General features: G+C 42.7%; 1 protein-coding gene and 1 long non-coding RNA gene across 3 annotated transcripts in view; one reads left to right on the top strand and one right to left on the bottom strand.

Moving 5' to 3' along the window:
* Positions 1–4,839: 4,839 nt before the first annotated feature.
* On the bottom strand, positions 4,840–15,567 carry ACADSB (acyl-CoA dehydrogenase short/branched chain). 2 transcript variants are annotated; one of them, XM_027908427.1, is made up of 11 exons: positions 15,522–15,567; positions 13,624–13,783; positions 13,265–13,365; positions 12,417–12,623; positions 11,802–11,972; positions 11,098–11,223; positions 10,631–10,723; positions 8,389–8,478; positions 6,853–6,990; positions 5,965–6,064; positions 4,840–5,322 (listed from the first exon to the last, which is right to left on the bottom strand). In XM_027908427.1, exons 1-11 carry the CDS (start codon positions 15,564–15,566, stop codon positions 5,252–5,254), a joined length of 1,302 nt encoding a protein of 433 aa, XP_027764228.1. In that variant the 5' UTR covers position 15,567; the 3' UTR covers positions 4,840–5,251. The 2 variants fall into 2 exon arrangements, with proteins under 2 accessions (XP_027764228.1, XP_027764229.1); XM_027908428.1 differs by lacking the exon at positions 6,853–6,990.
* Positions 15,568–15,719: 152 nt separating this feature from the next.
* The window catches only part of LOC114070837, a 4,525-nt gene continuing 3,657 nt past the window's right edge, over positions 15,720–16,587 (top strand). The window contains exon 1 of the long non-coding RNA XR_003573967.1: positions 15,720–15,776. This is a non-coding gene — a long non-coding RNA (uncharacterized LOC114070837). The remainder of the gene's footprint in view (positions 15,777–16,587) is intronic.

The following is a 16,587-nucleotide window of genomic DNA, read 5'->3' on the forward strand; positions in this document are numbered from 1 at the left end:
AGGTACCAGAGGGGTGGCAGGAGCTGTGCTCCCTCCTGAACAGGGATGTCCCTGCACTCAGCTCGAGGTAGGAGAGAAAACTGAAGCCACGACCTGGCTGTCCATGACTCCAAAAATAACTGTTTCTCCCTCTGCCCTTCCCAGAAATAGAACATGAAACCACAGCATCTTGGCCAAATTGGAATTTGCATAGTTCTGCGAAGCATTTCCTTCAGTTAGGAATGATTTAATTATTCTTCACTTCCTCTTCTAGAAATCATTCCTGGGTAATGAGGTTAGCATAGAGCAGATATGTTTCAGTCAAGAAATAGATGTAATTTAGTGCCAGAAGGCTTTTGCAGTTAAAAAAAAAAAAAAAAAGGAAAAAAAAAAAAGATTTTTGGACACTTCTAAATAGAAGCAGCAGGATAGAGAGGGTTGGTTATTAAATTACAACAGTCTGAGACACCAGACCATCGGGTGCTCTAACCCAGTGCTGTGTCAGCCCCTCAAGAATCAGAGCTCAGCCACAGCCCTCCTGCAGCCCAGATTCTTACACAAGGGTAACAAGGCACATTTTAAATAATTATTAAATAATGACAAGCTGTATTACCTCCAGAGAATTGTTTATCTCTGCAAATTGGATCACTGGAGTCAAAGTACAGTGGAGCTAAAATACTTCCAGCACTAAATGGAAGATCTATTGCTGCACCTTCCTTTGGTCCTTGGAAACTGTGAATCCTGCATGGCAGTCAAATACAGTTTATGACAAATATCCTGCTGAATCCAGCTTTTATTATTCAAGCAACAATCAAAACAGCCTGCCCTATCCATCAAATGTAGGCATTGCTGCAATTAAACTGGGAAAATGGTTTTCCTTTTAAAGCTTGGTTGGACAGAAACTGAGAAGACCTAAATAACATGTAATTTAAGAAAGGAGCAGAATAGTTTGTGTTGTTTGGTGAAAGTCAAACAGCAGAACACAAGGAATTTTTCAGTGAACGTGAGGAAAGCAAGGCTATGGACATAAATGGAGCTTTTGTATCATTTAACCTTCATATCACATTAAACATCTTCTAGGGCATCAAAGGGAGTCACTAAATGTTTTCAGAAGTTCAGAAAGGACCTAATAGGAAAAAAAAAAAAAACCAAACTACATTTCAAGAACCTTAACTTTATATTTTTGAATTATTACTTAATTATTTTTAAGTCAGTTTAGCAAATTCCTTCTACAGAAAACAAAAAAAAAAAGTATCCAGAGAAGCTAATGCCTTTCTAACATGTAATTATCATGTCCTTGGGTGCTATCCAAACCAAGGCAAAAAAAAAAAAAAAAAAATCAGCAACACAGTATCAAATTAAAACTGCTCTGGCTATATTGAAAAATTTGCATTTCATTTGCATCTTCAGGATGCAAATTAGCGAATGGGAAAATCTTGCGGCGCGTCCTTGAAAACAATTCAGGCCAAAAAAAAAACAACCACGGCAAACTTCATGTGATGACCAGGACGATCAGAAAATGATCCTGTCCCTCTGATGGGTGGGCCATCCCCTGAGTCTTGGCTGGACGAGGAAGGTGTCTCACAGATGCAAACAGATCCCTGCAAAATGCTCCATGCACATCTTTTCCTGCACGTTCTTCAGTCCTCAATGTGCATCTTAAATAAATCCAGATCTGAAAGTGCTGGTTTCTTGGCTATTGGCAGGGAGTTTTCTGTCAGGTGCTTTTTTTAAGACCTTTAGTGAAGCCACCTTGACATTTTTTAAAGTTCTCCAGTATTAGCAGCTCTACTGAGACAGAGAGCAGGTGGAAACCCAAATGATCTCAAAAGGCAAAATATATAAAAATGCTATTACTGTCTAGTGAGACTGTAAGTAATTTTGGGTTATATTTTAAATATTTCACCAGAAAAAACGTTGCACTGCACACTCCATGTTCCTTAGAACATTAACACACCAATGTGGATCAACATTTGAAGCTATCAGGAAACACACTGGTTTGAAGATTTCCAGCAAAAAGGGTTTCAGGCTTGGTAGGAAGAGCTTGAAATGTGTCTCTCACCAAAAGATTTTCAAGTGGAAATGCAATAACGTGTTAATTAGAAAAGTCTTTACGCAGCAAAAGGCTCCCAATGAACAATTACTCTGTGTTTCACATTAGCCTCTTCTAACACAATCTTTATGTGGGGAAAAGAAAATATGGAAGAAAAAACAACAACATAGAAAACATGATATAAAACGTTGTATTTGAGTATTTCCCAAGTAGTGATTAAACCCTTCTGCAGAAATCAGCCTCAGACCTTGATCACCAAGCAGAACAGAACTAGAAAAAAAACCCTGACAGATGATACAGTCGTTCTCTCCTGGTGAAAAAACCTGCAAGGGCTAGTAAAAATTTTAAATGACAGATTAATTATTAGAGAACCATGACCCAATACACGAGATCAGTATTGTATCAAGTCAAAAATAAAATTCAGGCACTTTTTAATACATCCTCGATACAGGTTTTTTCCCTCTAACCAGGGAAGCTCATATGTGACGTTTCAAATCTAAGATGCTGTTCCAGGACAACAGACTGGATCAGCTGGGCTGACTGAAGGCACAAAAAGGGAAAATTCACTAATACAAACACATATTGAGGACATAAAGCAGCTTTGAGGCCTGGCATTAGCACAGAAAGCCTCACAGCACTCCCAGTGCCAGCTCTGCAGCCCGTGCCCACAGTGCCAAATGTAGAAATGCAGTTTATGAGCATCCATAAATGCCTGCCCCGAACCAAACACGGGCTGGGGAGCACAGGCAGCTCTTAAGAGCCCCTGGACAAAGCACAGCACTTCTCATTGCTAAACTAGCATCTGTGTTTAGAGCAGCAATGGAATCAGTTAAGGGGATCTCCACATGTCATTTTACAACAAGGATGAAAGAAACTCAGAGGTTAAAATCGATTTGTGCACATATTCCTCCACAGAATTTGGTACGTAAATATCAAATATAAGACACACATTTCTTTCAAAATTGTGTACAAAATACATCATACATGACTGAGAGATGTGAGATATTTACAGCTGTAACATTAGTTAAAGGCTTGACCTTGCTTTCCTGAAATGAACTGTTGAGTAGCTGATGAGGATGTTCAGGTTGTTTCCTGGACTCAGGCCACAAGTTCAGGATGAAGGAACCACATGACTTTCATTTTGTCCTGATTATTTTTTCAGTTGGACAACCTGACACAGTTCTACACGAAGAGACAGTCCTTTTACATAACCCTGGATATCCAACCCAAAGAGCTCTGCCCTTTCCTGCCCAAAGGGTTTGCTTCTGGCACTGTACGAAGTCAGTTCAGGATTGCCTCTCATTTCCAGCCTCACCCAAAACTGCAGAAGCCAAACTAAGTACCTCAAACCAGAACTAGTGAAAACTGTGAACCAAAGCCTGGTCTCTGCAGACACTCCTGTGAGCAAAGCAGGTTAACCTGCAGCAGCCAAGGGCTGCCTCGCCTTAGCACTACTCAGCACATTAATCAGCATTAACTCAAGCCTTTTGGAGTATGGTTGTGATCATTTCAGACTCACAGACAGACTGCTGAGCAGAATAACTGTAGCTAACTGTCGAGGTGTCCGCAGTCTTAATTCTAGTCTACATTTCCCCAGCTGTTTCAATTCAGCTGAAAGGAAGCCTGCAAACCACCTGAAATGCATTCATAATTATGATACTGATAACAAATAAAACAATAGTAACAATAGTAATAATAATAAAGATGCTAGAAGAAAACTTCAGAAACCATTTAGTCTATCCTCCTACTCCTGTACTCTTGAAAATCTCAAAGCTGTTGATCAAGCTGATATGAGAGGGGCTTTTTTACTGGCATAAGGACAATGACCAGAGCAAGTCCTTGCCTATCAACAGGCAAAGTGTGCACCTGAGGGGATTAATTCACTAAAGTAGCCGGTTCCCTTTGAAGCTGACAGCAAGTCAGAAAACTTTTTTAATGGTGCTTTTCATCCTTGCTGGTTTCTTTGTGTAAGGCACTGCAAAAAACTGCCTGTTTTACAAATCCTATTTGTTAAGTGTCATTTGCCCCAGTTTGGCCAGAAAATCCTTTGGGAGTCTCAGCCTGTAACATTTTAAGCTCCACTCGAAGGGAATCATCGGTGAGCAGCAGCTTTAAAAATGAGATTCTTCTAAGTCAGCCAAAACCAGAAAACCAATCCTTCCCTCCCCAAAACACTTGAAACAGATTGCCAATTACAGCAATTAGGATGATTTTTCATATATTAAGCTTCCTGTCTCTTGATTATTAGTTAATTAGCTCTCCAGCACTGAAGAGGTTTCTGCTGTAAATAAAATGTCTAATTTTAAAGTAAACAGAGAGGGATAAAAAAAAAACCCATCCCCCTGCCCCTTTATGTCTTTCAAAAGGGGAAAAACTATGCTGGAGAACCACTAATTCCAGGAGTTTTCCAGGCTGCAAATTAACAGTGCCTCCCTAACTCCCAGGAAGGATGTGAGGGTGAATGCTTGTAAAATGCACTGAACATGGAAAGGCCACTGTGAGGTAGTATCACAGCACTCCTATTATTACCCAGCTTATATCTCTGTCTTTTTTGCAGAACTAGCAGAGCTTTTTTAACCCCATTTCAGAAAGATTTCAACTCAACCTTTTATGAAAGGAGAGCTATAAATAGCCTCTTAGATTAAAACCCTTAACAGCTGAGAAAGCTGGGAAGGGAGGTGGGTATTATCCACCTTTCAGGAGTACAAACTGGGGCTGGAAGGGCTTAATTACAAAGATATCCTTAAGAACACACTAAGGGCTGCTGTAAAAATTACCTCAATTACAGCAGCTCCACAGCTGGGAGAGAGGAAACCACCACTGCTCTCTCTCCTGTAGAGCCCTCCCTCCCAGGTGGCTCATCAGAACCTCTCCCACCAGTTATGCCAAGGATTTGGCTTCCTTTGTTTTCACTTGGAAATCCCCAAGTGGAGATGCACTGCTTGCATGGCCTAAGGTGACCAAATCCAAGGAATTATCTTGGAATTCTCTCAGGCAGGAAGCAATATTGTAACCCCTACTTGGGGTCTGAACGTGGAATTCAGGATTTCACGTGAGCTGAAACGGGGAATTCATGGTTTTCCCTATGGTTTCATCTGTGATGATGTGTTCTTACATATGATGTCAATAATGCTTCTTGTATTTACAAATAAATGGGTAATTCACAATGAGTGTTCAGGGAAATAATGTCCTTTAACAGTCAAGGAAGTCCTCATGGTTTCAGTACTGCTGTGCTAACATTTTGGCAATGGTGCTCAGCTGGATGTTTGAGGTTCCTTCATATATCGTACCTGAAATCAGAAGAAAATAAACGAGCAGACTAAAACACCACAGTGAATTTATGAAGAGAGACCAAAATATCATTCCAACAGCCCAGTTAGAACATTTTCAGTTAAGAAGTGAAGCTTTACTGAGCTAGGACTAACATAGAATTATAATTTTATATATATAATATTATGAAATATAAATGTTCATGCTATATTATCTGCAACAAGTAAATCACTCTTCTGGCTGGCACAACATAACGAAAAGACATTTTCATGAGAAGCAATTTCTAAATAACCAACAAAAATTAAGCAGTTCCAAATGCTATCACAATAAAAGCCAAAGGGTAATATTGTTAAAAATGTCAGTACAGGGTCCAAAGACTATCCCAGTAAACGAGGAATCTTGAAAACAGAACTCCACATACATTCAGATCTTAGAGCCAAAGTGGGTATTTTTAATTTTTTTAAACTGGGATTTTCTTAATAGAATGGGACACAATGTTTGCGTCTGTTTTATTGGCGTGTAATTAAACATTTTAACTGTGTATTTTAAATATACAGGTATTTACACCTAAAGTGTTACATTTTCGGATCTGAGCCTTCGAATCCATGTTCATGCAGTCTTAGGGAAAAAAAAGCCAGATACTTGGTAAGAAACTCACTCACCTATCTTGCAGTCACGATAATACTTTTCTATTGGGTAATTTTTTGTGAATCCAACACCTCCCATCCATTCAATACATTTACTGGTTGTCAGTGTTGCAACCTATGAAAATAGTTTCACAGTTACGGGACTCAATTTCATGACAGTGGTAGTAAATCTTATTCTTTGTGGCTATTTAAGGGAAAAACAAACCAGCCAATAAAGCAGTAACCACAAGAGGCGGGAAGAGGAAGGTTTGATATTTTTGTATTTGTCTTCAGCAAGCCATTTTAGAATAAAAAAAGACATTTTTCCAAATCAAAGCCCATCAAGAACTCACTAAATGTTAGAGCAATAGTTCCTGTGCTGCACTGTGGAAAAGGCTAACAGCGGTATGCAAGACAGCAGTTGCAAAGAGGCAGAAATCACCCAGTTTTGAAGCATTTTAAGACTCACAGTTGCGAACAGCAGAGCTGAAATGACCACAAATGAACTCTCACAGCGCCACAAAAAGAGAATTCTGAGAAAATTAAATCCCTCCAGACGAAGTGAAAATATTAATTCACTTGCCTCTTTTAATGTCGTTGCTCGGTTTTTAAATATTTGTTTGGAGACACGAGGGGGAGTTACTTTATGTTCTGTACACAGACTGAGAATCACAGAATTACTGAATAGTTTGGGTTGGAGGGGACCTTCAAGACTACCCAATTCCACACCCCTGCCATGGGCAGGGACACCTTCCACTAGCCCAGGCTGCTCCGAGCCCCGTCCAACCCGGCCTTGGACGGTCCCAGGGATGGGGGCGGACAAGATGAAAGCCCATCCACGGATTTCACAGCAAGAGGTGAATTACAGGCTAAACATTTGCAGCGGAAGCAGCAGTGGCACAGAGAAGAGAGAGGCTGGGTTACCTCAGCAGCGTAGTACTTGGCCATGCTGGCCTCCTTGACCACGGGCCGGCCGCTCTCGGCGAGCCGCGCCGCGTTGTAGGTGAGCAGCCGCGCCGCCTCCAGCTGCGTGGCCACCTGCGCGATCTGGTGCTGCATCCCCTGCAAGCAGCACAGCACAGCACAGCTCACACAGCGCCCACAGCCCCGCCGGAATTCCCACCAGCGGCCACGCCTTCCGCCCTGGAACGCGCCTACGCTCTGAAATAAATCCACCAAACCCCGGAGAAACAGGAATTGCGTGTTCCTCTGCATCGGCTGACACTGAAAACCTCTGGGCCATCGATGTGCTTTTGGGAACTGCGCTCCTCTTTTCTCCCTCCCTTTCCTTGGATTTAGGAGGACTGGAGTACTTCTTGCCTGAGTGGCTGGACAGGAGCAAGAACTACCTACTAGTTAGCTATTTGCACCCATGAGTTATCAAGGAGAACTTTAGCCAAACCTTAAATGTCCTCCCCAGGACTGCGGAGCCACGGGGAGGCCAGAGCTGGGTTCTTATTCTGCAGCTGTTTATTGAGGACACTCACACTGTCACAAGTTTGGTTCCCTGGTGAGCTTAACCCAGGAAGACTTGCAAACTAGCTCCTCTGGAATAAACTGGAGCACCAGGAAGGGGACAACCTCTTGCTGTGTCCCAGAGGCACGAGGCAAGGGGTCAGGAGCAGCTTAAAGGTACAGAGGACACGAGTGAGGAATGGATTCCAGGGGGAAGGGAAAAGGTGCTGGAGCTCACATCTAAATGGCAGGTATTACAGAAGAATGGGTTTATTTAAGGAGACCCAAACATTATGATGATAGAAAAAGAACATTTAGCAGTCTAAAACACAATGAAATCTTTCATCTTATTAGGGCATTAACACGGTTCCCTCGGATTTGCAGAAATATATATGCAGGTCAAAATACCAAAATGATTTGGCAATTATAAATTCCATTTCCCATTCAAAAGACGCAGTTCCAATCATTTCCTAGGTATCTGTGAGTGCTTCCTAAAATTTGCATAAATTATGAGGAGTGCTAATGTTCCTTCTCTTCAGCTGAGATGTAGGTTTTCTTTTAACGAGAAAATTACTATAGTAATTACAATTATGTATCTTCCTTATTAAACTATACATCATTTCTGCAACAAAGAGTCTTTTTGGTGGTAAGATACAGATATTATAATGAAAACTAAATGCCTTCGTGTAACACAGGAAATCCAACAGTTCAATCAGTTCTCCTCATCTTTTTATAATTTCTAGTGGCTCCAGAAAAAGGCCTTCCCCTGCACCTCATGAAAGGGTATAAAAATTGGAATATTCAACAGACTGTGATATTAAAATCAGAAGAGAAGGGAGCTCCACGTGTATTATTTTCAAATTATTTTCAATAAGTTATCGAGCAAAAGGAGTCATGTCAATAATGCTTTTAAGAGTTAAACTATTTTTATGTTATCTCACATTGCTCATTTTACTGACTACTTCTTTCTTGGAGAGCACTTCCCATATTTTCATTGACAAGTACCTGGAAATCGAAGACACTTTTCCCAAACTGGACTCTCTCTTTCGTGTATGGAACTGTATGGTCGAAACACCCCTGTGCCAGTCCTAACATCTGTAAGAAATAACCAAGAGTATGGTCAGGAAAAACTGGTTAATTGAATGCACCTAGTGGGGATGATAACAGCTCATCTTCTTCTGGTCAGGCAGCTTAATGTTCAGGAGAAAAGGTCAGTTTTCTTCCTACCTACAGGAATCTAAAATACAGTTAAGGTTCTACAAAGAATTCAAGAGCCAGAATTTTACAGTTATTGGACATACCGAGGTGAGTTATGATTTTAAAAAAAAAGGAGTTTGAGGAACAAGCCTATTTCCTGCTATTCCATTTCTTGCCATAGGCAAGTATTTGTGAAAACCACTGATTTTTGAACAAAACTTATAGGCCGGCTGTGGTTGCATAAATATTAAGTGTTCCTGGGAAAATTTGTAATTACATGGGAAAATTACTGTAAACTAAAGATCTATAGATCTACATTACACTATTAAAGGAAAAATAATTTGAATGATTAGTCAAAGGCTATTTTCATAATCAAAATAATTTCTCATTTTCTAGAGGACACTAGACTGCCAGAATTAGCAATTTCCTTCACAAGTTAGAAAATTAGTGGAGTGGAAGGAGAGTTAACATTTCTTCCAGTATTTTCCAACTCTGCAGAACAACTGCAGAAGAATTTAGACCAACTTTGTCTTTCCACAAGGACAAAAGCAGTCAGCTGTCACATCAAGCAGCTCAGTCAAACTGCATTTAATTATGTCCATGGGTATTTTGGGGCAGACCCACACATTACGCTGATAAAGACACGATTGACTAGGTCATCTACTCCTTAAGCATTTAAGTTTTTAGGAAAAAAAACACATGATACATAGGAAAATAACCCAAAAAACATTGCAGTCTGCTGCTCATCAGCCCCATTATCAGATTTGTTACCTCTTTCTATAAACCCCTATAAAAGAGTCAAGGACATCAACTGCACCACCTGTAACAACATGTGCAGCTGCCCTGCACTAAAACCACCTGAAACTGTTTCCAAAGCCACAATTACAGTTTTTAAGATCTCCATTATCTTTTAAAACTATTAGTGCTGCAAAACTAAGCTCAATACTACAGGGCTTTGGAGCTGCTGCTCTCGACAAGTACATTTCTCTTAACTTGAAGGTGCCAAGAAAGTAGTACCTAAGATGTAACAACTACCTGACCTTAGCTTTTAATTAAGGTGTAACTTGGAGTAATTAAGACTAAAATCCAGACCATGTATTTTACTGCCAGAGCCTCTATATTATTTATATCTCTGGGAACGAGGGGGCCCACAGCACTTTTTAAATGCCAAATCAGACAAAGTTTAATCACAGGTAATCTTTAGAAATGATGGAAAAGCGAGTCCAATTATCAGCCACGTGGAAAATCTAAATTTCATGAGGATGATCACTTTTGGTCTGTCTGCAAACTAGGGCAAAAGATAAAGGAGACTGGTAGTACAGACATAGTGCACAACAAAGAGAAAGCAAAGAAAATATTACTTGCTAGAGTAAGTTGAAAATATAAAAACTTGTCACAGATCATTTTATTATATTGCTGAACCTGATTTCCACTGAGATCAGCAGCAATCTGAGATGAAAACTGACTTTACAGTGAAATACAACGTTTTGAAATTACTTCAAGGTCAGTAAATACTTTACCCTAAGATGCCACATGGTGCAATTTTCAAACGCAACAACGAACTGGAACAGTTCTGCTATAGAAAACCGTATTTATTTCAAAAATAAGTTGACTTTAAAAAATAAGTTGTTGGGAAAACATCGGTCAGCATAAGGTCACATTTGCCAATCCCACACAATCACAGTTGGAAGCATTAATGTTATACATTTCGGTGTGTTCTATTTTCCAAAGCCAGCTTTCTGTGTAAAATAGATTTTCATAATGGAAGATAAGAATGTTGACATAATTCAGTAGCAGTAAGTTAACGACCAGAGACAAGCTAATTGCCATTTAATGTTTTCTAAATCCACTGCTTATGTCACCAAAGGAGAATTTTCCCTCTGACAGTTGTTCCCATTTTTACTGGAATTTAGCTACAGGAACAGTGACATCTAGTGGCAGCTGAGCTTTCAGTAAAGCATTTTCTAAATCGTTTATTCTTAATAGCTTTAAATATTTCATAGATTTCAATCCAAACTGGCTGCATTCAGTAATAAAGCAAATGACCCACCTGTGCAGCAATCCCTATCCTGCCAGTATTGAGCATTCCAATGGCATACTTATAGCCTTGTCCAACCTGTCCCAGGATATTGGTCTCAGGAACCTGAAGAACAAAAACCACTCCATTATTCCAGTTCTGTTCTGCAACTGCTCGGAGGGCTCACAGCCGAATCACTGCACATGTTTTATTTAATGTTCCTCAGAAGCGAAGGCATAAAACATAAAGCAGACATTTTGATCCCCAGAATATCTGATTAGAACATTCCCTGATTCCTCTGGTTATAAACTGATGACTGAGAAAAAACTGCATCAAAATTTTAGAAACTCGAGTGCCCCCAAGAACTGGGAGGAAAAAAGTTAAAATACACCAAATCTTAAGGGATAAAACCCAGGGAATTTAGTTAACATTCTTTCCCTTATCTGTGGTCAAGCTCCAATTAAACATGAATTATGCCTCAACAGCTGCACTTACAATACCTTCACGTTGTCAAAAGTCACTGGGCAGGTGGAAGATGCTCTGATTCCCAGCTTGTCCTCCTTCTTCCCCACGTGAAGTCCCTCCGTGTCGCGATCCACTATGAAGCAGGTAATTCCCCTGTACCCCTGGGGGTGGGGTAAAAAATAATCAAGAGCTTGTTTTTACATTAATATCACCAAACAGTGGTCCAAACATCTCAACCCAATAACTGAAATGTTACACTTGCTTAATGCTGTATTACTGAAGCACTGGCACCGTTGTCTGGTGCTAACTGTGGTTTGAGATGATGTTCAACCGTTCAGTGCAACGAAGGAAAACCACTCCCTCTTCTTATTTAAGTCAAACCAGGAAATTTTAATTTTAAGACAGAGATCCTGGAAAGAGTTTTAAAAAAAATAAAAGTTTTGAACAATTTAGTTTTGTGTTTGATAATTACCCTATTGGTATACAAGATTTTAAAATCTGCAGCCGACTTTTCTGAATTTACTTCCCACACCCAAACTGGGGACAAAATTTAGCACAGGCATATTCAGCTGGGTAATTTTTTACTTGAACATACTTCACTGTAGGATACTTTTTAGTTGGGAAATGTTTTTAAAGGTTTGCTGCCAGCTAGGAAAAGGTGCACAGATTACTAACATGAAACCCACAGTTTCACAGACATCAGCTGTCACTGAAATGCAACTGTTCTTTAGCAACTCACTGAGGATGGATCTGTATTTGCCATCACAAAGAAAACTCCTGCATCTTCTGCTAAGCTAATCCACATCTTGGAGCCATTGATAACATAGTAGTCTCCTTTCTTCTCAGCTCGAGTCTTCAAGGAAAAGGCATCACTGCCAGACCCAGCCTCCGAAAGACAGAAACTGCCTAACTGTCAAGAGAAGGGGAAAAAAAAGAATTGCAATTTTAACAGATAGCAAACTCTGCAATGAAAATGCTTATAAACAAGGAGAAGTCTCTTAAATTCAAACATTTTAACCTATTGCAGGAAGGTAACTGAGTTTTGGATATGGAGATTAAGAATAGAAACACTGTGTAATTACACATCTCTCAAAGTCAACTGCTTTACAGTTCTTCTCCACAGTGAATTAAATTTTAATGAAACTAATAAGTGCCTTTCCACTTTTACCTCTCAGCTACTGATGACAGGAGGTATCTATATCACCACAGATCTCAGCTCTAACCAGTGTTTCAAAAGTTCACACAAATTTTCCAGAGCTGCAGTCACACATCAGTCACTGAAAAAAAAGCCCCACTAACGTTACTAAACTATAATGTAATTTTAAAAGTTAAGTAAAGTAAGACTTTGACTCACTGTGTCTTTAGACACCCTGGGCAGGTAAGTTCTCTTTTGCTCTTCTGTTCCATATGTGGTAAACAATTTAACTGTTAGTGTGTTCTGGAGTTCACATACAAGAGCCACAGCTGCATCAACTTTGGCCAATTCTTCTACTGCCAATATGATTGAAAAAAATGAACCACCGGTTCCTCCATATTCTTCCCCAAGCTCAATACTCATCAGCTGAAATGGAAAACGTGCAAATACATCAATCTGTGAGTTCCTGTCAACACCTTTTTAGTCCAAGCTGATACTTAAGAGATTAAAATAAAAACCACGGAATGTGTGAGCGTTTGCAGATCCTTCCCCAAAACCCATTTTCCTTCAACACCCTTAACAAACTGACAGTTCTTCACAGAATTGTTTAGGCTGGAAAACAACTTAAGGATCAGCTTGAGGTCTGACAACAGGAAAGGGTAAAACTGAATCCGGGAATGAACACCAGGATATCTGCAACACAAGTCCTCATGGTTGCCCAGTAGGGCATGGAGGACTCCTGATATTCATTTCCATCATTCTGTGCAATTATGCTTATCCAATCAAAAAAAAAAAAACAAGGAAGGGATGACAAGGAACTAAAAAATTTATGATATAGGGGAGGGAGAGGTGCAAAAAATATTATAACATGGGGAGTGATACTGCAGTACAAAAGACAACAAATTAGAGTTGTCTTGCTGTTGATAAAACTACAATTTCAATGACTCCTTGCCTCATTTGAGTTATATCTTTCAATCTTTAAATCTAAAAATCTGAAAAGGGCACAGCTAGAGATTCACAAAGTGATGTTACTTTCTGGGCAAAGGTTCAGTAAAAAGTGTGCAGACCCCTTGTTCAAACAATCCCTGTACTATGGAGTCCTCCATTTTCGAGTTCTCGTCCATTTTTTGCACGAAAGGTGCCACTCGTTCCTGAGCGAATTTTGTCACTGCAATCAAGAGAAGAAAGAGGATGTGTAAGTATTCCAACTGTCTCCTTGGGGATCAATATAACAGGAACATGGTACTTCTGACAGGTTATGCCACGTGTTCCCTGACCCTCCCCAAAAGCAACACGGTGTAAAGCACAATCCCCCCACAACAGTCTCAACATTTAACTAGAAATAAACAATGAGAATAAGATTTTCAGCTAAAATTTCCCTTCTAGTTAAACATTTCTGAATTGTAATTGCACAGATAAAGGTTACCCATGTTCTTCAGCATTGCCTCCTCTTCAGTGAACGTGTGAAGTGGAGCACAGACAACTCCATCACTGGAGAGATTCGGCTTGAGTTCCGATTTGGAGGATCTAAAGGCACACTGGGAAAACCTCCAGGGAGCCAAGAATGCTGGAATATTTCTTGTCAGCTGTTGGCAACAAGCACAGAACATGCAAACAGTTAGATCTATACACACACAGCAATGCATAGCTTCACCCAGTGCTTTTATTCAGTGAATGATTGGGAAACAGAACTTACACCCAACTCAGACAGCTCTCTTGGAGACCTATAAAATGTTTAGTGTTCAAAAAGTTATTCTTGCTGAACAGCAGCAGCAGGACTGGCTGTGCCCTCAGCAGGCGCCTGTGCAGCTCCCAGAGCACAGGGCACTTTCACAGTGCACGCTCAGAGCAGCATTCCTCAAAAACCAGCACAAACTTTGGGGTCAGGAAGTAAAAATTCCTTTGATCCTTCTAACGATTCGCTCTCTTTCATGTTGGCTTTCAACACTTGTCATCTCCCCGGCTGAAGAAGGGAGGTAAAACAGACTGATGAGCTCTTTCTGTCTTAGAGACAAGAAGATAAGGACACTCTGATTTTAGCACAGACAGTTGCGCAGAAGATAAGAAAAAAAAACCAGTAAGAAGTGATAATATAGAAAACAATACTTCTGTGAATATTCAGTGTTCATTCACATTCAGCAGCCCTGGTACTGACCAGTGGGGCTGATTACACAACACACACATCTATTTAATTGTGTTTCCTCAGCAGCTACAGGGCTACAAACCACACATAACTCCTGCTCCTTCCACTACTTTATTCCCAAGTTCAAAGAGAAGAGTAGTTTTCTTTCGTGGTGGCACAAATACCATGAATCACTGAGGATATTTCTGCAGTACCGACCAAGAGCTGTCAGGGAAAGTGCACAGTGCCTTCCTAGTGGGAAACTTTTGGAAAAGCTGTCAACACCCACACACAGAGCAGCAACTCACAGGTATTGAAGAGTAAGGACAGCCCACTGCAGAAATTATGTTTTAGTTCAACATTTGTATTTAAAAAAAAACCCAGAAAGAATCAGGTCACTGCATTACTGTTTACCTTTTTATTCGTAGAAGTCATGCAGTCGTACAGCATCACTAACTTCCAGGTAGTTATTTAAAGTGCCTGTATGTTACTGAGATCCTTGGATATTGCTTCCCTGCCCTCTTCTTCCTCCTCTTTTTTCTGTGGGTAATGATTTGTGCTGCTACAGGACTGACACTGCTTGCCCTACTCAACACTCCACATTTGAAAGTTGATTTGTGCGTTGCTGATAACACTGATTTTTCTGTTTATCTCCATCCTTCCCTCCCCCTCAGCCCTTTAAGGCCCCGCTCTCTTGGTTTCCTCCTGTTTGTTTTACAATCTAACCCAAGATTTTAATGCTGCAGGACCGGGGGGGTGGGGGTGGGGGGGAACATTATAAGACAAACAGAAAAAAGGCCAAAGCAATATGTTTTCCTGAGCTCACTCTGCTTGCCCCGCTGGGTTCCACTCCTTGCCCATCCTTGTGCTGATATTTAAAAATGAGACCTCAAAGACCCCCCGCTGCCAGGACGGTGCCGCCTCCTCGCAGGCCATTTCACAAGACTCACAAGAGCTCTCCTCAGCACGAACTCACGCAAGGCCGCCCCTCCAGAATACACCCAGGAGGGATATATCCACCAAGCAGAATCCGCCAAGCAGAACCCACAAAACCCCGGCACCGCTGGCAGAGCTGCCCCCGCACCGCGGCAGCCCCCGCACCCGGACCCACCCCCGGCAGGCTCGGAGCCGCCGTTATCCCGCCGGGAATCGGTGCATCCCCCGCTTTGCCCGTCCCGTCCCGTCCCGCCCCGAGGCGTCACCTTCGCGCAGCCCCTCAGCCGAGCCCCTGCCGCCGCCGCCGCCATCTTGGCCCCGCCCGCCGTGACGTCAGAACACAGGTCATTACGTCAGAGCCACCGCCCCCCTCTCCGTAGTGACGTCAAGCCACCGCCCCTCCCGCGCGCGAGCTGGTCTCGCGAGAGCGCGGGGGGGGGCGGGGCCGCGCCAGACCGGGCCGGGGCAGGCACAACAAACATGGCGGCGGCAGGAGGCGGGAGCGGCGCGGGGCGGTCGCGGTGAGTGAGACCGGCACGGGGCTCCGCTCGCCTCCCCCGCCCTCTCCTCCTCTCCTCCCCTCCTCGCTGCCTCCTCCCCGTGCCGGGAGGGCGCCGGGCGGCGGGGGCACAGCGCTCGAGGAGGGCCGCCCTGCCCCACCGGCAGCGGGGCCGGGTCAGCGGCGCAGCCCCGCGGGAGCTGCCCCGGTGTGAGGGCGGGAGGAAACCACAGAGCCACAGAAACGGTCAGGCTGGGAGCTTAACGAGGGCAAGCGCCGGATTCTGCGCCCGGGACGGGTCAGCCCTGGCTGCGTGTGTAACCCAGGGAACGAAGGGCTAGAAAGCGCTAAAGCAGAGCTGGGAAAGGGCCCTGGGGGTGCTGGTGGGTCCAGCTGTCCCTGAGTCAGCAGTGCCCTGGCAGCCAGGAGGGACATCCCTGTGCTGGGGACATCAGGGAGGGGATTGTCCTGCTCTGCTCTGCCCTGGGGAGGCCTCACCTCAACATTGGGGCAGTTTGGGGGGACACAATGGAAGGGAGAGATTGAGCCATTGGAGAGTGTCCAAAGGAGGGCAGAGAGATGGGGAAGGGCCTGGGTTTGAAGGCGTGTGAGGACACTGAGGGCACTTGGTGTGTTCAGCTGGAGCAGAGGAGACTGAGGGGAGACCTCCCTGCAGTTCCAACTGCCTGGGCAGGGGCAGAGGAGGGGCAGGACTGAGCTCTGCTCTGGGGGGAGCAGGGACAGCCCCCAGGGAATGGCTGGAGCTGTGTCAGGGCAGGCTCAGGGTGGATCTCAGGGAAAGGTTCTTCCCCCAGAGGGTGGTTGGCACTGAA

Source organism: Empidonax traillii, unplaced genomic scaffold (assembly GCF_003031625.1).
Source record: "Empidonax traillii isolate 1590-97213 ecotype Southwest subspecies unplaced genomic scaffold, ASM303162v1 scaffold1708:size70891, whole genome shotgun sequence".
Lineage (NCBI taxonomy): Eukaryota > Metazoa > Chordata > Aves > Passeriformes > Tyrannidae > Empidonax > Empidonax traillii.